General features: G+C 50.7%; 1 protein-coding gene across 1 annotated transcript; it reads right to left on the reverse strand.

The window, feature by feature from the left end:
- Positions 1–441: 441 nt before the first annotated feature.
- On the reverse strand, positions 442–24,231 carry jade2 (jade family PHD finger 2). The gene is made up of 13 exons (XM_058086221.1): positions 23,464–24,231; positions 20,003–20,066; positions 18,587–18,672; positions 14,514–14,671; positions 10,567–10,700; positions 10,162–10,373; positions 8,716–8,883; positions 8,105–8,221; positions 7,604–8,002; positions 7,377–7,541; positions 7,180–7,297; positions 6,252–6,397; positions 442–5,283 (listed from the first exon to the last, which is right to left on the reverse strand). Exons 1-13 carry the CDS (start codon positions 23,506–23,508, stop codon positions 4,645–4,647), a joined length of 2,451 nt encoding a protein of 816 aa, XP_057942204.1. The 5' UTR covers positions 23,509–24,231; the 3' UTR covers positions 442–4,644.
- Positions 24,232–24,447: the final 216 nt, after the last annotated feature.

Raw genomic sequence — 24,447 nt, forward strand, 5'->3', positions numbered from 1 at the left:
AAATTGGAGGAGCCTTCGCGCAGCGCGATGACGTCATGCAAGCCACTAATGCGCACTTTTATAACACGCAGACCCGGAATTCAAACACAGCCATGAGGTAACATGCAATGACAGACTTTCACCACTGAGATGTCATACCTCAACCGGCCACCAGAGGGCAGCACACTAGGAAGAGGGTGCAAAGTAATGACGTCATCATTAAAACTTCCACCTTCTTTACCAAATTAAATATGTTTTTGTCTATATCTTGTTTTTTGTATTTTTCTTAAAGAAAAGTCTAAGCTGTTACTAGGGTGATCTTTTTATTTTTTCCATCCCTCACGTCACAAAACGACGATCGTTTGCGCGCGTCTTCTCTCCAAAGTGCGTTCATCGTGAAGCCATTTGTGAGGAGTTTGGCGTGGAAGAACAAGCGCAGGAGTACGCAGAAGTACGCAGGAGTACACAGAAAGCACTGCTTTATTGACGGCACTGGACCGGGGGTGTCAGAGTGGGAGCAGCTAGCTGTGGCTAAGGCAACACAAAGCATGCAGATAGCGCCATCATATTGCCTTCAAACATGGACATTGTACAAATAGGAAGAAAATATCTTTTCCACACAATGAATGAAAAATACACTTTGTCCTCCTCCAAGAAAATAAATAGAGCAAAAATAATAATTTAAAATAGCTCTTATATTTCTGTGTAGAATATTTCTCTTTGCTATTAACAAACATTCACGTCAGACATCCGTCCTGGATTTGGAGATGAGGATTCCCAGCCAAAGGCTTTTTTTCCAATCATCACGCCTTTCCGCACTTCCACCCCCAGGGGGCGTCATGTTGCCATTCAAGGTCAAGCAATACCGCTGGTCGCCTCAAGAGGCAACGGTGAGTCAAGGGGTGGGTTCTGGTGATGGAACAGGAAATAATGCGGGCTTTTTAAACATGGCCTCCCTGCTTGCTAGCCCCTACCATTCCGGCACGCTTTCTCCACATGGCAGAAAGACGCCCGGTAGCCAAGGCAACCCAAGCGTGCTTGGAGCCTCCTCTCGGCCAATCACGTAGACGCTGACGCATAACAGACACAATCACGCTTGTAATCTGATAGCTCGGTCAGCGTACTTCCTGGAAGCTCTTTTTGGCTCCGAAACACAAACTTGGCCTTTTAACACTTTTTTTACTTTGCTAACTGAGATTCCCTCAGGCCGAGTACCAATACGAGTACTTTGCTACCCGAGCACTGCCAATGAGATTCCCTCCGGCCGAGTACCAATACGAGTACTTTGCTACTTGAACACTGCCAATGAGATTCAATCGGGCTGAGTACCAATACGAGTACCAGTACCACGTTTAAGTATGTATGTACTCCAAACCCGTTGACCCCAAGGGAAATGTTGCATTCAAGAGCTGGATCGATGGAACCCCACAGCGGTCCGTGGAATTCTGATGGCGGAGATGGGTAGCGTGAGGCAGCGGGACCAATCAGCAGGGAATGAAGTCCGACTCAACGTGGAACTTTTCTCCGATCAAGTTGATCTTGGAATATTGGGACATCAGCGGCCGTGGCTTTTGGATTCATCTCCTTTGGCCGAGGTCACGGTTTGATCCTTTTGGTGGCTCTCCATCCTCGTGTCCTTTGGAACGGTGCCAAGGCCCACACGCCAATTCCAATTCCATCCTGTGGATTTGCATGACGCTCGCTAACAGGAAGTAGAATTGGAATGGCAGGAAGTGGAAGTGTTTCTGCAGTTGCGTTCCAGAATCCTGAGACATGACAAGATGAAGATCATGGGCTTGAAGAAGAAATGGGGGTGAAGCCACAGAGAAGCGGGATGGGCTGCAGATGGAAGGCTGGGAAGGATGGAGCGTCAGGTATTCACACGCTCATCATCTCCTGAAGGCAACACAGGCGGCGTTCATAGCAAGGCTCTCCCAAACTTCTCAAACATCCAAGTGGATGTTGGAAGAAGTCCTCTGGAAGAAGTCCTTTGTCAAGTGTTGACAAAGTGCCGACACACGGACCGGGGCCGTCAGTCACGAGCAACATCTCCACATAGCCAACATGCCGTTTGACGCCCCTGCACGACCCGAAGTTCCATTGAAGGATGACGGTGGTGGAGAACATCTCAGGTGGCATCTCCTTGTCACGCCAGTAACGTTGGAAGCCATCAGGGCCGTCAAGGGAGAATGTCCCATGTTGGGTGCAGTGCTGCTCATTCCAGACCTTCAAGGAGACCAGGACTTTGGAGATGTTTCTTCTCTAGTTCCCTAGTTTTCTCCCCAGTTTGTGGTATCTGAGGTGACCTGGTGGGGTGAGTCGACCGGGAGCGATTTCATTCCACTTCCTGTCGTTCCAACTCAGCGTGCTGGGGGGTGGAGCCCATTCCATTCAAATCAAATTCTTCCAATGAAATTCCAAATTGGGAATTTTACACCAGGCTGGAATGAAAAATGTAAAAGTGGTTTTTGCCTTCTCCAGAAACAACTTGGTCCGTGATGTGTTCATGTGCACGTGGAGTAGCTGGAGTGGGCAGCATTCCCGAAAACAACAAAGTCACATGACCAGAGCCGACTTTGGTAGGGAAATCCAAACGTGCAATCCAGCAGAAAAAAGAAGGAAGTGGCACAGGACACATGAGGCTGTTAGCATCTAGGAAGGAAGGAAGGAAGGAAGGAAGGAAGCAAGGAAGGAAGGAGAGGGTATTGTCGTCTCACAGTAACTAGTAATTAGAGAAGTAATACTTGAGTACATGACCGGAGACACGCAGCGTCTGGGCGGGAAAACATGGCGTGCTAGCGAGCATGCTATGGAGCAATGTTTAGCCCCGCCCACACCTGGCGGCCTGGCTACGACATGTCCGTCATGTCATCACCGACAGTCCGGCTACTCTGAAGAACACCAAAACATTTCCATTCCTACCACTGGTGGCGCCAGTGGGAACGCCAGAACTATTCCAACCCTGTTACACCAAACCTGCTTAGTGTGCATGTGTGTGTGTGTATGTGCATGTGTGTGCGTGCACGTTCAGCAGCAATGTGTTTGTGTCAGATTGAGCCTGTTAGCATAGCAAGGAACCAGGAAGTAGACCGCTCCAAAACACAACCCTGAGCTTATGCTCAGTTTGGTGGTGGTGGGGGGGGGTCAGGTGACCACACCCACAGCTGATTGGTCCCACCAATCATGTGACTTCCCCAAGAGAGGAGCTTGTGGAAAGTGGAAGTGGGTTGACGTCCACCGCCGCCATCTTTCTTTTTCTAAATATCTAAATATTAATAAGTCTGGTTCGTTTGTATGCAAAATAAAATGTAGCTTTTTATATTCAACACATTTTTATTTTCATTCTTTGAAACCCCTGAGATAACCACCCGCCGCCTTCGCTACGACGGAGCAACGGAAGCAAACGCCTCATCCTGATGGCGGGTACCACACCCAAACCAGCCGAGAAGCACTGTGCTAGACCAGTCCAGCACGTCCTCTAGACCGCTCCGGTATGTTTTCTAGACCAGCATGTCTCGTCCTATACAGCATGTCTACTGGACCAGCACGTTTACTAGACCAGCACGTCTACTAGACCAGCATGTCCTCTAGACCACTCCAGCATGTTTTCTGGACCAGCATGTCTCGTCCTGTACAGCATGTCGACTAGACCAGCACGTCTACTAGACCAGCACGTCTACTAGACCAGCATGTCTACTAGACCAGCATGTCCTCTAGACCACTCCAGCATGTTTTCTAGACCAGCATGTCTCGTCCTGTACAGCATGTCTACTAGACCAGCACGTCTACTAGACCAGCATGTCTAGTAGACCAGCAGGTATGTCTAGTAGACCAGCATGTCTACTAGACCAGCATGTCTCATCCTATCCAGCATGTCTCATCCTATCCAGCATGTCTCATCCTATCCAGCATGTCTACTAGACCAGCACGTCTACTAGACCAGCACGTGTACTAGACTAGCACGTCTACTAGACCAGCACGTCTACTAGACCAGCACGTCTCGGCCCATCCAGCACGTCTGCCATACTTTGCAGTATTTTGTGGTCCAATTGATGCAACATTTAGGACGTAACGTGACTGCGTATCGGTTATGGATATGGTCACTAGCGGGGTGGGGGGGCGGGGCTTAGACGAGATTGACGGCAATCGCTGCTCATGCATCCATTCAGGCACTCTGCAAGGATTCTTTAAGGAGCGCAGGCGGGGCGACATTCGCCAGAGCCGACCAGCGGCCGTCCTCTGGCTCTGATTGTTACGAGTCGAATTTGGAAAATTCTGAATGATTGAGGAGGCGGGGCATGGGGCTGGGGGCTGGGGGCTGGGGGCTGGGGGCCGGGGGCGCGACACAAGGCACACTTTCAAAAGACTTTTACAGGCAAAGAGAAGAATGATCAGAAATGTTGCTATCAGAGCTTTGCTAATCTCTATGAAGCAGCCAGTGCTAACGCTACTTGCTAGCTAGTTGTGCTTTCCGACGCTTGCCGCCCAACGGGACCCTGAACGCAGCGTCCATAGGAATATTTACATGAATGCCCCAACGTCTTTGTGTGTGTGGACACAAGTCCAACAAGGTGTTTCCTGTTTTAGCCGCTAAGCTAGTAGCTACATTCCATGGTTCCCAGTCGGCTGGAGGGACGGCGGAGCGGCACACGTGGCTTCCCGCCTTTAGGACGCCATCACACTCCGCCTCAGCAGGTCCTCGTTGGCAGGATGCGACGCCGGCAGGCGGAGTTTGCGGCCGGTGGGCCGTGTGTCCAAGTCGCTCTGCTCGCCATCCGAAAAGTAGCCGTCGGTCACGCCGACGTCCAGCGAGGACGAGTCCTTAGGATCGGAACCCGACCTGACGACATTCCGCATTCTGGATCTGCCTTGGCGGGGGAGGCGGAGCGGCGGCATGGAGAGCGGCGTGGGAGATGATGCGTCGGTGTTCCTGTCCCATGGACCCCCATCCTCAGAGATGTGACAGGAGTCCATTTTGGAGATGGGGGGCTGCAGCGCCGGGTCCCTGCGGGGATCAGCACTCCTGGTCTGGTGGTGATGGTGGTGGTGGTGGTGTAGGACCCTGGGGGAACCTCTGGATCGTTCCCCCTTGCGCACCACCTGACCCCCCTCCTCACCTCCGAGCCAGAGGCTCTTAGCGGTGGAGGCGCTGGCCGCTGACGAAACCGTGCGTGGTGAGGCTGTGCCGCAGGACGACCGGGGCCCACGGGCGCGGGGCTTGCGACCCAGCTGGGGGGTTTTCCAAGTGGACTCCATTGAGTTCTCCATCATCAGATTGAGCAGGTTCTCCTCGCCCTGAAGGAGCTGCAAGCGAAGGAAGGAAGGAAGGAGGGAAGGCGGGAGGGAGGGAGGAAGGAAGCAAGGAAGTTAGGAAGCAAGGAAGGCGGGAGGGAGGGAGGGAGGAAGGAAGGAAGGAAGGAAGGAAGGAAGCAAGGAAGGAAAGAAGGAAGGAAGCAAGGAAGGAAGTTAGGAAGCAAGCAAGGAAAGAAGGAAGGTGGGAGGGAGGGAGGGAGGGAGGAAGGAAGGAAGGAAGGAAGCAAGGAAGGAAGGAAAGAAGGAAGGAAGCAAGGAAGGAAGCAAGGAAGGAAGTTAGGAAGCAAGCAAGCAAGGAAGGAAGGAAGGAAGAAGGGAGGGAGGAAGGAAGCAAAGAAAGAAGGAGGGAGGGAGGGAGGAAGGAAGCAAGGAAGGAAGGAAACAAGGAAGGAATTTAGGGAGGAAGGAAGGAAGCAAGGAAAGAGGGAGGAAGGAAGCAAGGAAGGAAGGAAGCAAGGAAGGAAGGAAGGAAACAAGGAAGGAAGGAGGGAAGGCGGGAGGGAGGAAGGAAGGAAGAAAGGAAGGAAGCAAGGAAGGAAGGAAGCAAGGCGGGAGGGAGGGAGGGAGGAAGGAAGGAAGGAAAAAAGGAAGGAAGGAAGGACGGACGGAAGGAAGCAAGGAAGGAAGCAAGGAAGGAAGTTAGGAAGCAAGGAAGGAAGGAAGCAAGGAAGCAAGGAAGCAAGCAAGGAAGCAAGGACGCAAGTTAGGAAGCAAGGAAGCAAGGAAGGAAGGTCAGTACTCTATCACATCCTGTACGGGGATCTATTTTAGAGTAGCCGGTGTGCAGCTCGCATGGTCAGCATACAGCAGCCATTACTGGGTCACATCTGGCAACACGTCCAAACCGGAGCCGAGCGCCGCCGCGGTGGAGCGGGTAGGAGGCGGTGGTAGCGTGGCAGAGTAATGGCTGTGCTGCTCTACCAGCTGGACACGGACTACTGGAGTCCGGGTCGGCGTACCTGGTCAGACAGAAGGCTGCCGCTCTGGTCGCGGTGCCTGGAGCCCAGGGTCCACTCGCTGAGCACGTCGTCCGCCGCCATGTGCACGGAACGCGCCAGCCAGCTGTCAAACAGCGAGTCGTCCAATGGGAAGGACTTGGACAAACCTGGGCAGACAAAAGACCGACAGCACGTCCTTAGGCGGACCGCAAGAGACTCCAGGAAGGATGCAGCATCGGGGACGCACGCTCTCTCTGCCGGAGGATGTTTTGGTTATCTCCGTATAGAATCCCTTGGTAGTGGGGGACTGACATTTACCTGAAACTTACTTCTGTTCTACTGCTGGTTGCTAAAGAACGCAAGATGGTGGCTTCCATGTCAGTCATGCGGCCATGGAACACAACATTCCGGCTAAAATGGCCGCCGGCCGAGGGGATGAGTTCAAGCATCATGTCGTGGCTACTCATCTAAAACAGCGTCACGTATCTCCTGGTAGGTTTCTCTTTGGGGAACGCATGAGTATTTCCATGTGTGCTGAGGAGGCCTCGCGGTAGACGAGGGCTCAACCAGCGGCCATGACGACGCGCGCCCACAATAGCGGCATCAGCTAGTCCTTGTCGTTACTATGGCAACACGTTTTGACAGATGATGGCTTCTTAGCATCATGACCTCGACCATCGTGGACGCCCTCCAGATATGGAGGCTGAAGGCTGCTACATGCTACATGCTACATGATCTTCTGATAGATGATGGTGTACGTAGTGGTAGAAAGACCACATGTCCATCCATTCATTCATCCATGGTCTGCTAAAGCCTCAATGTGATCACGCTGGCAAAGTGGCAGAACGTTGAGCAGATCCAGCGGAGGGGATTTAGGATGGAGCCCTGGGGGACACCTCAGAAGAGCAAGAAGGTCAACGACCCGTCATCTTAAAGGTGTCAGCCTTACCTCCGGCCATGTCCTCTTCCAGCAGCTGGATCTGCAGGTGGAAGATCTTCTCCTGGAGGTCACATAGGCTGTGCTTCATCTTCTCCCTCCTGGTTACCATGTAGCACAGGTTGCGCACCTGCAGGAAGTAGACAATATAAAAGGTTCTAAAAGCACGCCCACCACTGAGGGTGACAGGAAACGGCGTGCGGACTCACCCTCTCCAGGTCTTGTCGAAGGTGCGTGAAGAGTTTCAGGCGCCTGTAGAGGACGTCCTGCTCCTGCTGGGCCAGGTTGTCCACCTCGTCCCGCTTTAAGGTCACTAGAGGTTGATTGAAGTTGGACTTCCTCTTCAGCTTCCAGAACTGGTAGAGGAAGTCCACCTTGGAGAAGAAGCCATCATTGCTACACCCGCTTCTCTTCTGCTTGCTAATCGTGAAGGTACCTGCGTGACGGGCAGCGCCAGGTTCTCCGCCACCTCGCCAGGGTCCACCAGTCGGTAGAAGTCGTCCTCCAGCTCCTGGAGCTTCTGCTTCCGCTGACTCACTTTGTCCCTCTCCAGCTGGTCCCTCTCGGCTCTCTCGGACACTGACACCGGATGGGGTGGCGACCTCGGGTCCGGGTCGCCGCACCTGCTCGGTTGATGCCAATCCGACCGGGGCTCGGCGGCCCGCTCGGGTCTGGTCGCCCACCCGTTGGAAACGTTGGGGGCGGTGCCGCTGTGCTCCAGGCAGAAGGACTTGAAGCGGACTTCGTCGTTCTCGGCCAGGATGGTCCTCATCTCCAGGCCGCGGTCGAAGGCGCAGGTGACGTGGAAGGCCACGATGCAGGAGGGCGTGGAACACTGCCGGCATCAACACACGCTTAGCATGCTGTTAGCATGGTTGTTAGCGGTTAGCATACCAGCATGTTGTTGCTATGCACGGTAGCGTGTGGGGCGTCTTACCTGGATGCAGGTTCCTGTGTGCTCTCCACACACGCTGCAGGACAGGGCCCAGCGGCTGGTGGGGATGTGGGACACCTTGGTGATGGGCTCCATCTTCTCTGGACAGCCGATACTCACCTGGAACACACACACTCTATACTGTACACTGTACTGTACACTCTATACTGTATCCTGTATACTCTATACTGTACACTCTATACTGTACACTGTACAGTGTACTGTACAGTACACTGTACACTGGGTACACTGTGCCGTGCAGGAAGTCAGAGTGGAGTTGCGATGCATACAAAGGAAGAAGAATCCTTTCAGCGCATGGACTTTCCTCCACGGCTACGTAGCGCTACGTCGGCCAGGCAGCTAGCTTGTATGGCTCAGACGTCATGTAGCGTCAACACGAGAGCTGCCAAGCGAACAAGAGAAGTTGGACGAGATTTCTACCCAGATGCCAAAAGCCTCGGCTCGAGCTCTTTGGACCTCTTTCAGAAGAATTAAAAAGAAAAAGGACAGGCTTCGCCGCACGTCTTGAAAGAGCGTCAGCGTCTACCGTTGCTGTACAAACGATATGGAATGATACGGAACGGGAAGGACCTCCTTCACCGCTGGAGCCTCACCTCGGGGATCCATAAGGCACAGCTGACGTGGACCCACTTGGTTCCACTGCGGGTGGGCTTGAGGGCGCCGCCCCTCTTGGGGCACAGCAGACATTTGGGCTGGACGCCCAGCGCACACGTCCGGCACAGCCAGTTGCCCTGCGGCACCTTCAGGATGCCGTAGCACGCCTACCATGGAGAGAAGAGAGCATCAAGGTCTCCACCTGACACGGGTGGGTGATGTCATGGTGGTATTCACAGGTACATGCAGTACTTGATGATGTCATGGTGGTATTCACAGGTACATGCAGTACTTGATGATGTCATGGTGGTATTCACAGGTACATGCAGTACTTGATGATGTCATGGTGGTATTCACAGGTACATGCAGTAGTTGATGATGTCATGGTGGTATTCACAGGTACATGCAGTAGTTGATGATGTCATGGTGGTATTCACAGGTACTGTACACCAAATACTTGCTCAGTACTTTGTGATGTAACCTTGCCACCCACCCTACGCCCTGCAGCTGCTATTTTGGCCCATTCTTCTCCACATTTGTGATATTTTGGGGCTGTCACTGGACAACACTAACGTTTAGCTTCCTAGCTTAGCTTCCTACGCAGGTTTCCTATTGGCTTGAGGTCTGGAGGTCACTCCAGGACCTGGACATGCTTCCTACGGAGCCACACCCTTGGTGCGTTTGGAATGATGGTCATGCTGGAAGACCCAGTCTGCTGTCATCTTCAGTGCTCGCTGATGGAAGGAGCCCCCACGTGGCCCCCATTCCTCCTTTCATGGTCACTCCACCCCCATGCTCCGTGGTGGCCACCCCCATGCTCCATGGTGGCCACAGTGTTCCTGGGACGGAACTCACCATTGGCACCCCTCCTAAAGTTTCATTTTGGTCTCATCTGCCCACATCTGGTCTTGGCCACGGTGGGGCTTGGAGTATCAGGTCTGGAGTAGGAGGTCTGGAGTCTGAGGTCTTATTTGTGAAGACATCAGGTGACCATCAAGGCAGCCAATCAGAGGAGGACAGGAAGGTTTGGTCAAAAAACCCAATCCTCCCTCTCTCTCTTTTCACTTGATGAATAGGAACCCTGGACCATCGCTGGCTGCCAACCATCTCTCCTTACTAGTACTGCTACTGCTACTAGTAATGCTACTGCTACTAGTACTGCTACTAGTACTAGTACTAGTACTAGTACTACTACTACTACTACTACTACTACTACTACTACTACTACTACTACACCCACTGTTGTCTGGGGGGCATCTGAAAAAACCTGCAGAGGAATTTTGCTGCTTTTTGTGTTTGACATTGCAGTGACCTTGATCTTTGACCTTCATCTTTGACCTTGAGCTTAGCAGGCTGAAAAGGTGGGCGGGGACGCCCCCAAAGGCACGCTGGGATGAGTGTGGTGCAGAAGAGCAGCTTATGGATGAATGGGAGGCGGGACAAACCTGATGCACGCACACGTTGCACTTGTCGCAGAAGACCATCTCGTTACTGTCCTCGCCCTCGGGCGAGCGGCACACGTCGCACACCACGTCCTCGTCGTACTCGATGCCGAGGCCCTCCTCCGCATCGATGGCCTGCTGCATCTTCTCCTCGCACACCCGCTCCAACTCCACCACCACCACCTCCATCGTCAGCTCGTCCAGCTCCGGCAGCGCTGCGGGCATCCGGGACATCGTTAGCACTTTCGCTGGGAAGGACACGGGAATCCGCCCACACCCGGGGACCCCATCTGCGTGTGCGCTCGGGGTTAGCATGCTAACGTGTACGCTATCATGACTCAGCCATCTTTAGCTTCCTTTCAGACTGCAAGATATCCTGACTGCTACGTTCTCCTCGCGGACGCTCACCCATCTGGCTGAACTCCCGGTTGGCGAGGTCCAGCCAGGACACGTCGGTGTCGTCCAGGTCGTAGCAGCTGTACAGCGGGCCTGGCGGAGGCCGGGGGGGCGGAGACGCTCCACCCATCGACTGGGACAGTAACCTGAAACAAAAAGTTTAGCGTCAGGGACCGCCTTGGTGAGGGTCATGTGACACAGGCGCACGGAACGCAACGCAAGCGCTGACGCAAATCGTTTTTGTTGGCCACGCCCCGCCTCCTCCGCTCTCTATTTAGCACACATCATCATCATCATCATCGAAGCAGACAAGTGAAAGTAGCAAAGGACCAATGGAACGGTTATTTACAGTAAACAAACACCGTTACCGTAGCAACCACAATACTGACCTTTCATCAAAGACCTGGAGGATTCTCTTCCTACCTTCTGAACGTCAATCAACGATAAGCTACTTCCTCGTGGACGCCATCCATACGCCTGTCAACCCACCCATCCATCCATCCATCCACCCATCCATCCATCCATCCATCCATCATCCATCCACCATCTGATCCATCTATCCATCTATCCATCCACCCAGCCATCCACCATCCATCCATCCACCCATCCACCCATCCATCCATCCACGGTGTGAAATGGACGTGTGGGAGAAGAAGTCCATGGCCGCACATCGTTGGCCTCCTGAGGTTCTGACATGTCAGATGTTGGAGGTAAAAAGGCTTTGATCATCATGAATCTATATTTCACTCATCCAGGAAGCGTGTTGACGCTAAACTGTTGGTCTCTGCTGGACGAAGCCTGAATGAAGCTTGATGGCTTTCCTTGTGGGCTTTCAGGACGATTCTCAGCCGACTCCCAGCTTGGGAGAGACGAGTCCCACAGGAACGTGTCATCCCTCAAAGATGACAAACCGTCAGCTAATAACCTTTGCCAGCGTTTGATTCCATGCTGCACACTTTTAAAGAAGCTGCTGAAGTAGACGTGTTTGCCATCAGGAACCCCAGGGAGATGTTCCACCACTTGGTGGCACACTTAAGAAGGTTGTGATGATGATGACGACGTTTGATGTGGTTGCAGAAATGGGACAGGAAGGATGATTCCTCCATTCAGCTGCAGGAAGTCCTTCTTCAGGCAGCGATATAAACACTTTCATGCTAACAAACGGTAGCATTGAGGACATGTGGTGCATGCTAGGCTAACAAATAGCAGCATTGAGGACATGTGGTGCATGCTAGGCTAACAAATAGCAGCATTGAGGACATGTGGTGGATGCTAGGCTAACAAATAGAAGCACTGAGGACATGTGGTGCATGCTAGGCTAACAGATAGCAGCATTGAGGACATGTGGTGCATGCTAGGCTAACAAATAGCAGCATTGAGGACATGTGGTGCATGCTAGACTAACAAATAGAAGCACTGAGGACATGTGGTGCATGCTAGGCTAACAAATAGCAGCATTAAGTGGCACATTGGGTACTCTAAATGTGTACAAGTTGGCAGACCTGCATTGAAATGAAAGCCCCTAGCGGCTCGCCACTTCAGTAATGCGTTCACCCCCCAGGGGGACCTGCCCCACTAATTGAGAGGCACTGGCATTGCAGATGTGCGCCAGAAAGAGCCCCGAGATGGGGCCACGCCCACCAACATTGCGGCCCCGCTGAGGGTAAAGAAGATGGTTGCTGTCAGTGTAAGGAAGTCAAAGGTTTCCATGAGAGCCAATCAAATCCAAGCATCGTCATGCAGTGAGTGCTCGCCATGAAGCCATCAGATGTGGAGGTCAAGGCCTTGAACGGTGGAAGGATGGAAGGACACGTGAGGTCCATGTGGGTTGGGGGGGGGGAGAGATAAAAGCCATACTTTTTGCTACCACAGAATTTCATTTCAGCAAAAGCACATTCATTTATCAACTCAGACAAGCCCCCCCCCCGTCCCCAAAAGTCTTGCCAAATGTCTGACAAGGACACCTGATGAGGTTCCAAAGTGCTGACTCATCTCCAGAGACGTTGTTTGGGTCCCTCCCTTCCAAAGGTCAACGGGTTTACTCGCAGTCTGACTCACTTTTTGGAAGGAGCACCGTCTCTCCACGCCGACACGGCCCAACGCTCTTGGTCAGCCAGCATGGATGGATGAATGGATGGATGATGGATGGATGGATGATGGATGGATGGATGGATGATGGATGGATGTGTGGATGGATGGATGATGGATGGATGGATGCTGATAGGATGGATGTGTGGATGGATGATGGATGGATGTGTGGATGGATGGATGATGGATGGATGAATGATGGATGGGTGCTGATAGGATGGATGGATGTGTGGATGGATGGATGATGGATGGATGGATGCTGATAGGATGGATGTGTGGATGGATGATGGATGGATGAATGATGGATGGGTGCTGATAGGATGGATGGATGTGTGGATGGATGGATGATGGATGGATGCTGATAGGATGGATGTGTGGATGGATGGATGATGATGGGTGCTGATAGGATGGATGGATGGATGTGTGGATGGATGGATGATGGATGGATGGATGGATGATTGATGGATGGATGGATGGATGGGTGCTGATAGGATGGATGGATGTGTGGATGGATGGATGATGGATGGGTGCTGATAGGATGGATGGATGTGTGGATGGATGGATGATGGATGGATGGATGATTGATGGATGGATGGATGGATGATGGATGGGTGCTGATAGGATGGATGGATGTGTGGATGGATGGATGATGGATGGATGGATGATGGATGGACGGATGCTAATAGTTGTTTCCCACCCCAGTCGGTGGCCACATTAGACGTTACCCACGCTGTATAAAAGCTAATGCTAAAATGCTAAAGCTACTTAGCATTGAGAGACAGTACTGTACGTACTGTAGGTACTACATGAATCATGAAGCCACTTTGCCCCCCAGTTGGAGGTGTTGGCCAGGAAAACACGTTAGGAAGTTTGCTGTGCTTCCAGAATTCCAGACTCTGCTTGGCTCTGGAAGTCACGCTCGGGAGGAATGGAGCGTTCCTATTGGCTGGCTCGTCCTGCCAAAAGCAAAGCAATGAAGAGGCGTGGCGAGAAGTAGACCCGCCGACCCCGCTTAGCTTCTGGATCAGACGCCAGCCAGATGCTCTTTGGATCCTCTGGAGGACAAGGAGAAGGGCTGGACTCCAGTCCAATGACGGCCAAAACATCAAGGTCATGGAGCAAAGCCATGACTCGGCTTCTGGTCCACATTCTTCTGGTAGGAATACTACTGCTTTTCCCTGCCGAATCACCCTTCCATCCTGGGAAAGTAGGCTACCATAGTATGCTGGGGCAATGGCTGATATTTGCCCCAGTGGACGCCATCTTCTCAGGCCACTTTTTACCACGATGGTCCTCCTCTTCCTGGTGAAACAGATCATTGATTTCTTTCTTTGGTGTCTTAGGTGTTGATCCCAGATATGGAACACGGGAAAGCTTTGTATGCTAGCAAATACAATCCCACGCTCCTAGCCGCACACGTCCCAAAGCGGCCCTGCCGCGGCAAGATTCCTAACGAGCGACACGGGAAACTTCCAGATGCTTCAAAAGTCGCCCCAGTGAGACGGCTGCTGTGTCAGCACTTTTCCACAAAAACACAAAACCACCCGGTCCACTTCACGTGCGGCTGGGAGGAACGTTCCCACCTGTTACGTAACCTGCATGACGGCCTCAGGGTGGAGGTGGCAGACGGAGGAAGAAGGCGTGTGCCAGCAGCTGTCAATCAAAGCTCTGACTCCACATCATCTTCATCACTTCCTTCTCCAAAGAATCTATTGATAAAGAATCCACGTATATATATATACGTACGTAGGGAAGACTCTACGTTCTTAGGTTACCAAGTAACTGTCCTTAGGTTACTTAGTAACTGACCTTGAACAACCTTGAAGAAAGGTCCAACACATGGCAACCCTCCCAAAGCAAAGCGTCCTTACCGCACCACAGGCTGTGGGATGGCGTCCAGGTTGGCGGGCACCTGTACCCCCTTCTCCCACTCTTGCCTCCACGGGTCCGACAGCACGTAGAAGTCGTCCGGGCCCAGCTGGGCCGAGTCGGGCAGCTTCATGGCCGTGATGAAGTCCGTCCGAAACACCTTGGAACACACACACACACACACACGATGTTACACTTTCTGTTTGGACTGGAACACACAAACGCATCAGATTGCCCACTCTTTACTTTCCCAGCCACCTCAAACGCACCACAAGTACACTTCCCAAGTAATGAATGTACTTTCCCCAAATACTACATACAGTATACTTTCCAAGTCATAAATATACTTCACAGGTCATAAATGTACTTTCCAAATTCTAAATAGTGTACTTTTGAGGAATGGTATGTTCCCCGTTGGGGAACCGGAATGTGGCATGAGCTGTGGACGCCTACGGAGCAGGTCCACACCATAACCCGCACACCGGCTTTCCAGATCCTCCACATTGTGCACCTATTCCAGCTGGATTTCCTCGGATTCCCAAGACATCCCTTCGAAGAAAAGTCTGGGAAAAGAAGAGAACATTTTCCCAGACGCGACTCCGGAGGGCGCCAGCGGTACTCGAGATGGCAGCCCCCAACCCTTCACGAGCTCAGCCCCTCCCCGGATGAGCGGGGTAGGGGAATAAAGCCCCCGAGTGAAGCGTGAAGGAGGGGCGCCAAGAAAAGACTTGGAAGTGGAAAGTATGTCCTCCTTTGGTGCTCCTCGCCACATCCGCCGCCATCATGATGCACTTCACACGAGCTATTCACCAGCGACAACACCCCCCCGGCTTTCATGCGTCTAACCCCCACCACCCAGCCCCCCAGCTTCCATGCGTCTCCACCTAACCCCCAGCCCCCACCCCCCGGCCCCCACGCCTGACTGCCAAGACTTGACAGTGAAAAAGTCACGTAATGATGCTTCATTTCCTGCTTCCTGCGATGCCTTCAAAGACACAAGTCAAAGAAGGAAAAACAAGTTCCACCGTGCTGGCCTCAAAGAGATGCTTGATTAACCCGATTAACTCAATTAACTCAACAACAATAGCAACTGATAGCAAATGCAGGTTCCTGTGCTCTCCGATGGAGATATTTCATCTATTTGTGTTGCGGAGATGAACCCAACACTGGTATTACACCTGCCCTGTGCTGGTACTGCTGGTACTGCTGGTACTGCTGCTACTGCTGGTACTGCTGGTACTTCCGGTAGGAAATACAATATCAACTACTACACAGGAACTACTTTCCCTCTAGTGAAAAATGGCTAGAATATTTATTTTGCACATTGGGACATTCTGAGGTTTTAGGTAGAGCTCCAAGATGCAAACGCAAAAAAAAGGGGGGGGGGGGGGGGGTCAGAGAAAAAAGAGGTGTACGCTATAAATGATGGAAGAAACAAGCGGTGGCAGTGTACCAGACGGAAGATGTTAGCGGTGACTTCAGGGTAACACCCTAAACCTAACCACTACTCATTAGTTATACAGTAACTACTCCCGATTGATGCGCCTTAGTTCCCCAGTAAGTACTGGATTATTGTGTACTTTACTAAAAGGTGAGACCAATTCCAGGGATGTGTTAGATGAATACAGAACTTTTAGAACATAGACTTAAGCCTTTAGACATGGAGGCCATTACTGTTCTGCCGGCGGATTAGCATCCTTTTTAACAAGGTCTTGAGTGGACTTTTGGAGGTGGGCATCCATCTGGAAAGACACTTCCAGTATGACTAGGATACTGTGAACATCCAGCAGCAACACGATGAGAACTATATGGAAGCAAGTCCACCATCTACCTGGAGAAGCCTTCGTTCGGTGTCACCCCGTGACATCATTTCAAAGACAAGGACAAGGAAGAAATAAGTCAGGACAAGGACCTTTAAGGTCGTCCCTAAGGTCTGAAACGTGTCACTTCCTGTTTCCAAGCAGGCGCGTGGAGGATGGGGGTAAAAGGCGCAGCTCCCAGGTGTCCAAGTGTGTAGAAATCCCCAACATGAAAGGAGAAAGAGGAGAAACGTGCTCTGAAAACCTAAAAAGGAGAAAGTGGGTCACAGCTTGAGGATGATGGAGACTTTAGACAGCCCTTACCCCCCCTCCCCCCCCCCGCCTCAGCCTCGGCATCCACGCAGACCACCTCGTAAGGCGCAAGTGAAAATGGCCGCCAGGAAGACGTGACCCGATTGTGGAGCAAAGCCCAAAGGACCTGATGAATGCTGCTGCTGGCCACGCTCCCACTTGGGATCTTCACATCTTCACATGAGGAATCACCAACATTCCCTTCTGGATGCAGGGGCTTCTTCCCAAGCAGGAACACAGATCACCCCCTCCAGGGTCAAACTCCGCCCACGTACGTCAGGAACTTCCCATTCCAGACTAGCACATTCCCAAACCAAACGGCTGAAGTACTTTCAGTACTTTCAGTACTTTTACTTCATTTTAGAGATAAAGGCTAGAAAAGGAGATAAAGGTCAATTTACACTTTCCTAATCTAACACAATTTGATTAACTCGTTATTGAACAACAGCTTGGACGTGCATTAATTCATATAATCCATATACTCCATATATTCCATATACTCCATATAATCCATATATTCCATATACTCCATATAATCCATATACTCCATATAATCCATATACTCCATATAATCCATATACTCCGTATAATCCATATATTCCATATAATCCATATACTCCATATATTCCATATAATCCATATATTCCATATAATCCATATAATCCGTATACTCCATATAATCCATATATTCCATATAATCCATATATTCCATATAATCCATATACTCCATATATTCCATATAATCCATATATTCCATATACTCCATATAATCCATATACTCCATATAATCCATATATTCCATATAATCCGTATATTCCATATAATCCGTATACTCCATATAATCCATATAATCCGTATACTCCATATAATCCATATAATCCGTATACTCCATATAATCCATATATTCCATATAATCCATATATTCCATATAATCCATATACTCCATACAATCCATATATTCCATATAATCCATATACTCCATATAATCCATATATTCAGGATGAAAAAAAATGCGCTTCTGGATCCTCATTTCTCCAAAAGTATTCATCATGGGCTCTCAGGAAGTCTGCCATCATTTGTAGTCTGCTGTTGTTGACGGTGGGAGCACCCAAGTTCTACTGCAGTCACCTGGTGAGTCGACCCGGAAGCTTTTGGGGATGTAAAAGGTGCCTAATGGTGCCTCCTGTTATCTGTGCAGAGACCACTGCTGAGGAACCAGGAACTAGGAATGGTGCCTCCTGTTATCCGTGCAGAGACCACTGCTGAGGAACCAGGAACCAGGAATGGTGCCTCCAGTTATCCGTGCAGAGACCACTGCTGAGGAACCAGGAACCAGGAATGGTGCCTCCTGTTATCCGTGCAGAGACCACTGCTGAGGAACCAGGAAGGTCCCAGGCATCATCGGAATGTTAAAACTAAGCCAGCAATAAAAGAGACTGTGGAGAAGAAAGAGAAAGGTCCAGGAAGAGGATCCTAGTCCAGTTCACGTACCCTGGCCCCACCCAGCCCAGGATCCTGTCTGCCATTCCTAAAGCATGGCTGACCTTCTGTTGGCGTGGAAGTCCTACTCCTCCTCATGATTGGAGGTGAGACACGTAGAGGAGATGACATTTATTGAACCAAGAGGTCCTTCAGGACTTTATTTGGTTTTATCATGTAGTATTCCTTCATATGCTAACCTAGCATGATGCTGTTAGCATGACATAGCTATGCTGGTGTTGCTAACGCCTGCGTCTGTCCGTGGGCCTCCATCTTACTACGTTGTGTTTTATATGACATCTATGACGCCCGACAGTGCAGTACAAGTACACACTAGCACTTTTTGGATACATTAGCATGAAATTAAATTAGCATGCTAACTGTCTCCATCGTAGCATGAAGGCTAACACACATCCGCTAGACTGCCGTTATCCAACAGTCAAAGACGGACCTTTGAGAAGAACTCCCATTGGAGATGGACTCACCTCCGATGGTTTCTTGTGCTGGTGTCGGACCCACGTGATGCTGGTGGCCACGTTCTTACACGACCTCGACCACGATGTCACCTGACCTGCAGCAAAAGGGACGCTCTATTAGGTACACCTACACCAGCCAATACATTAATAACAACATGGATGGATGGATGATGGATGATGGATGGTTGGGTGGATGGATGATGGATGGATGATGGATGGGTGGATGGATGATGGATTGATGGATGGATGGATTGATGGATGGGTGGATGGATGGATTGATTGATGGATGGGTGGATGGATGGGTGGATGGGTGGATGGATGATGGATTGATGGATGGGTGGATGGATGATGGATTAATGGATGGGTGGATGGATGGATGGATGGATGGATGAAGGATGGGTGGATGGATGGATTGATGGATGGGTGGATGGATGGGTGGATGGATGATGGATTGATGGATGGGTGGATGGATGGATTGATGGATGGGTGGATGGATGGGTGGATGGATGGATGATGGATTAATGGATGGGTGGATGGATGGATGGATGGATGAAGGATGGGTGGATGGATGGATTGATGGATGGGTGGATGGATGGGTGGATGGATGATGGATTAATGGATGGGTGGATGGATGGATGGATGGATGAAGGATGGGTGGATGGGTGGATTGATGGATGGGTGGATGGATGGGTGGATGGATGGGTGGATTGATGGATGGGTGGATGGATGATGGATTGATGGATGGGTGGATGGATGAAGGATGGATGGATGGGCGTACTGAACAGTACAGCATGCTGACCTTTGGACCCCAAAATCCCAGCTCCTCAACAGATCAATGTCAATCAAAATAGGATCCAAAATGTTTGTGAATTGTGAATAAAGCTTTTATTCTGAAAGCAGTAATCCTGAATCCTTCCTTTTCCTGATTTTATTTTCGTTTCTTTGATCCTACCTTGGCCATCCGCCCATCAAGCTGTGACAAGCTACCTGACGTACGGTACCATACTGTACTGCCGGTACTGTACTGCCTGTACTGTACTGCCTGTACTGTACCTCAGGCCTCCAAATAAAGCAGGCTTAGCCAGATTGTTACCAATGGGTCCACGTGCTTCACCATTGGAGACAAGATGATTTCCTCATACGGCTTCTTAGAAGACTCTGCTCATGCCCTGAAGCTCATGTCATGCTAACCCAAGGATATCCTGATATATGCTAATGTCCGTATGGCCCAACCCTGCTAATCATCATCATCATCATCGTGTTGGTATCGTTGATGGATTGGAGGCCATGCAGATGTCACTCAAACTTAATTTGGATCCATTCATTGACAGATGTTCATGGGCTGGGCGGGGCTCATGTAGAGTGGGTGGGGCTTGTCAGAGCGTTGTAGTACTACTGCAGTCGTAGTACTGCAAAGGAACCTACTGTCTGTGGTGTCGGAGTCGTTGCTGCTGGTGGAGTACTTCCTCCTCTTCCTCTCACTCTCCATCTGCAGAAACACCAGACATGTTATTCTACCTGACACCTCCCTGGGGGGGGGGGGGGGGGGGTTAAGACACCGCAGCGCCCCCTACTGTCCTGGCCAGGAAGATGATGCCCCCCATGGCCTCCACACTATCTCACCTTTTTATCCAAATCCTCAAATGCTTATTCACCACACACACATGCACACACACACACACACACACAACCACAAGAACTAAAGAACGCTTGTCAAGAGATCCTCACACATCCACCAGTGATGGAACACACCTTCTGTTGTTGTACATCATCATCATCATCATACATCATCATCATACATTTGGCTGATGTTGCTGGCACACAAACCACACGCTGTTTGCTGGGGAGTCAACACACACACACACATGCACACGCACACATACACACACATGTATGCACACACACACACACACACACACACACACACACACACACACACAGCCACTCCTTGAGGAGGCAGAGGTCAGTCAGTTTTATAGACAATCTTTGCATATAAATTGCTTCATAACAAACCATCCCTCCAAGGCACAGCTCTGGTGTGTGCGTGTGCATGCGTGTGTGTCTGTGTGCGTGCGTGTGTGTCTGTGTGTGCGCATGTGTGTGTGTGCGTGTGTGACTTCTCCATCCCAAACAGACGCTCCCTTTCCCCCTCTTCATCTTCCTCACTCTCAGCATCATTAGTACTGGGGCACCACCATCATCATCATCATCATCAGTGGCTTCCAGCATCTTGAAGTTCTTACTGGGAAGACTGGGGGCGGACCCCTGCCGCTTGTGTTGACAAGGACATCTCAAGGTTTGACTTCTTTCATTTTTATTCTGTACTATTTGGTCATTTTTATATAATTTTTATTATTCATTCATTTACTAGCATTTATCCTCCCTAAAGTGGGGGCGGGGGGGGGGGGGGGGGGGTCCACCCTGGACTGGTGGCCAGCCAATCCCAGGGCACATATAGACAAACAACCATTCACACTCACAATCATACCTATAGACAATTTGGGGGGGGGGGGTGATACTAGCATGCTTTTGGAATGGGGGGGGGGGGGTACCGGGGGAAAAGCCATGCATGCACAGGTAGAACACGCAAAACTCCACACGGAGATGGCCAAGGGTGGAATTGAACTCAGGTCTCCAAGTTGTGTGGCCTGCATGCTAACCACTCACCACCGTGCAGCCCATGTATTTATTATTTACTTGTTAAAATGTTTTTGAAGTATTTTTTATGAATGAAAAAGTCTGTTTTCCACTTTGGGGGGGGGGGGGGGGTGTTGACTGTTCCTTACATAAAGACACCAGGACATGTCTCAATACTTCTGTCTATATGGTGCGTGTGTGTGTGTGTGTGTGTGCGTGTGTGTGTATGCGTGTTCGTGTTGACCGGAAAGCAGTGATGAGTCACTGGGATGTTGACATCACCAACATTCCCATCAGCCGCTGTGACTCCGCCTCCCTAAGATGGACATGTGCACCTTCAACAGAGACAAGACATGCGTGCAGCAGGGAGGTTACCTACAGCCACGGCTGTAAACACCAATGCTTGGCTAATTGGAGATCGGATCTCCATCTTGCAGGGGGCGTGGCTACAACGGCGCCGTGACGGAACCCGGGGTTAGCCATCATTAACGTCATCTTACGCTTTCATTTTTATGGACAGGAATATTCCTCTATCATACTTTCATCACTTCCTGTCACGGGATGGATGCACCTGGACGCTAACGCTACACTACTTACACTACTACAGTATATACTGCACATAGAGTACATGGAGTACATACACTACTACAGTACATACTGCACATAGAGTACATACGCTACTACAGTACATACTGCACATAGAGTACATGGAGTACATACACTACTACAGTACATACTGCACATAGAGTACATGGAGTACATACACTACTACAGTACATACACCACTTACACTACTACAGTACATAGAGTACATACACTACTTACATTACTACAGTACATGGAGTATATACACTACTTACACTACTACAGTACATACTGCACATAGAGTGCATGGAGTACATACACTACTACAGTACATAGAGTACATACACTACTTACACTACTACAGTACATACACTACTTACACTACTACAGTACATAGAGTACATACACTACTTACATTACTACAGTACATGGAGTATATACACTACTTACACTACTACAGTACATAGAGTACATACACTACTACAGTACATACTGCACAGAGAGTACATATACTACTTATACTACTACAGTACATACTGCACATACACTACTTACACTACTACAGTACATACCGGACATAGAGTATATACAATATTTACACTACTACAGTACATACCGGACATAGAGTACATACAATATTTACACTACACACTGTACATAGAGTACATGGACTACATACACTACACACGGTATATAGAGTACATACTGTATATACACTACATGGAGTACATGCACTACACACTGTACATACTGTACATATAGTATACACATACTGTATGTAGAGTACATGGAGTATGCGAGTACACAAAGTATGTGTCTAAATGGAGTATGTGAGTAGATATATATGACATAGATAGGAGGTGTAGACTCCAATCCTACGTCAATCATCCAGCCCCTCCCTGCTCTTCCTCATCTTCTTCTTCCTCTCAGCTGCGTACCAGACCACGTGGGGTCCTTACCCCCTTTTTCAGCCAATCACTGCTCAGCACAGCACACACGCTGTTTATGTTCCTTCATCTTATGCTCCGCCCACTCACACACCATGACTCATTGCTGACATGGGGGGGGGGGTTGAAGAGCACGGTAGAGCTGTGTGTGTATGTGTGTGTATGTATGTGTGTGTGTATGTGTATGTATGTATGTGTGTGTGTGTGCGTGCTGATGGTGAAAGGGGAGGAAGTGGATTGATTCAAGAGCCTTGCTCCCCCATGTGACATACAAGTACACCTCCAGCACCGCCCCCCCCCCCTCCTGCACGTGCTTAAGTTGAGAAAAGACGGAAACGCACTTGAGGCAAGCCCCGCCCCTTCACCAAGGCTGATGCGCTGCGAGCCACACAGCCAATCTTCTAAAACACGCCCACCGCCACTTCTGATTGGTTGCAAGCCGGTCAACAGGAAGCAGCAGAGGTTGCCTACAGCCACAGCAGCCGCATCGTTTTGGTACCTGATTGATTGAAGTGTTGCATTCATCTAGCTACATCTGCTAGCACCAGCGCGGGGGGGGGCACAAATTCGTAAATGCGAGCGTGCGTGCTCAGCCTTCCTAAAAACACCCCCCCCCCCCAGCAAAGGAGCAAATATCAATCTATGCGAATGTGTTCTATGCACCCACACCCCCAACCAAGTTGCATCATGATGACGTAAATGGGATGGGGGGGTTACCTTGTCCAGAAGAAGATGAGATATTCCCAAAGGTTGCTGGAGCATCAGCAGAGACGCACGTGCACTTTTGATGGCTTCAATCTTGTGTTTCCGGTGGTTGAAGTCAGCGGGTGGGTGACAGGACCCTCCCCGCCCCCCTCCCTCCCTCCCCGGTCCCCGCACGCCGACAGCTCCGCTTAAAGACGGAGCCGATCCAAAAGGGAAAAGTGCGAGTGGGAGGCTCCGGGTCACGGATGCCAGAGGCCGGGGTGTCGCCGCCGCCGCAGCCGCCTTTCAGTGCGCGCCGAGCGGGGCGCAGCGCTCAACATGCCGCTCACTGGAAAGCATGTCGCATTTTGCAGGGAAGCGGCGTGCAAAGGAGTGATAGGAATCAAACATGGGTCCTTCCCCGCTGCCAAAGGGTAGAGCACGGGGTGGTGGTGGTGGGGGGGCAGACGGATGCTTTAAGTCCAAACGATGACTCAGAGAAAAGATTGCAATCCAGTTTCGCAATGTCCTCCTGTTCCTCTTCTTCTTCCAAAACACAGCGGCCAGCTCTCCTCTTCTTCACCGCCTCGCCTCCGTGCGCGGTGGACGCTCCTCCGCCAAACCGCCGCGGTCCTCCTGCTCTTGCCCCGGACAGGAGGGAAGCAAACAGGAGCCCCCTCCCCTGCAAAAACCTGGACGAATTCAGCCGAGAGCCTCAGCTTGAAAACTCTTTTGGCGCCATATTTATGGCGTACTTTCAATTGAGCGCAAGCAGCGAGGCTGCACTTCCTCTTTCACTGGGGAACGCCGCCCCCCGCAGGACAGCGGCGGCACTGCAGCTGCCGGTGGACACGCCCCCATTCCGAAACATGACATAACCAATCTTTCTCTCTCTCTCTCTCTCTGTGTCTCTGGAAGCCATGACATGACACCAGCAGGGACATGCTAATAACATGTACATGCACCCACATTATACTTTTAGGGTTACGGACAACATGAAGCTCCACCTGGAAGCCC

Source organism: Doryrhamphus excisus, chromosome 11 (genome assembly GCF_030265055.1).
Source record: "Doryrhamphus excisus isolate RoL2022-K1 chromosome 11, RoL_Dexc_1.0, whole genome shotgun sequence".
Classification (NCBI taxonomy): domain Eukaryota; kingdom Metazoa; phylum Chordata; class Actinopteri; order Syngnathiformes; family Syngnathidae; genus Doryrhamphus; species Doryrhamphus excisus.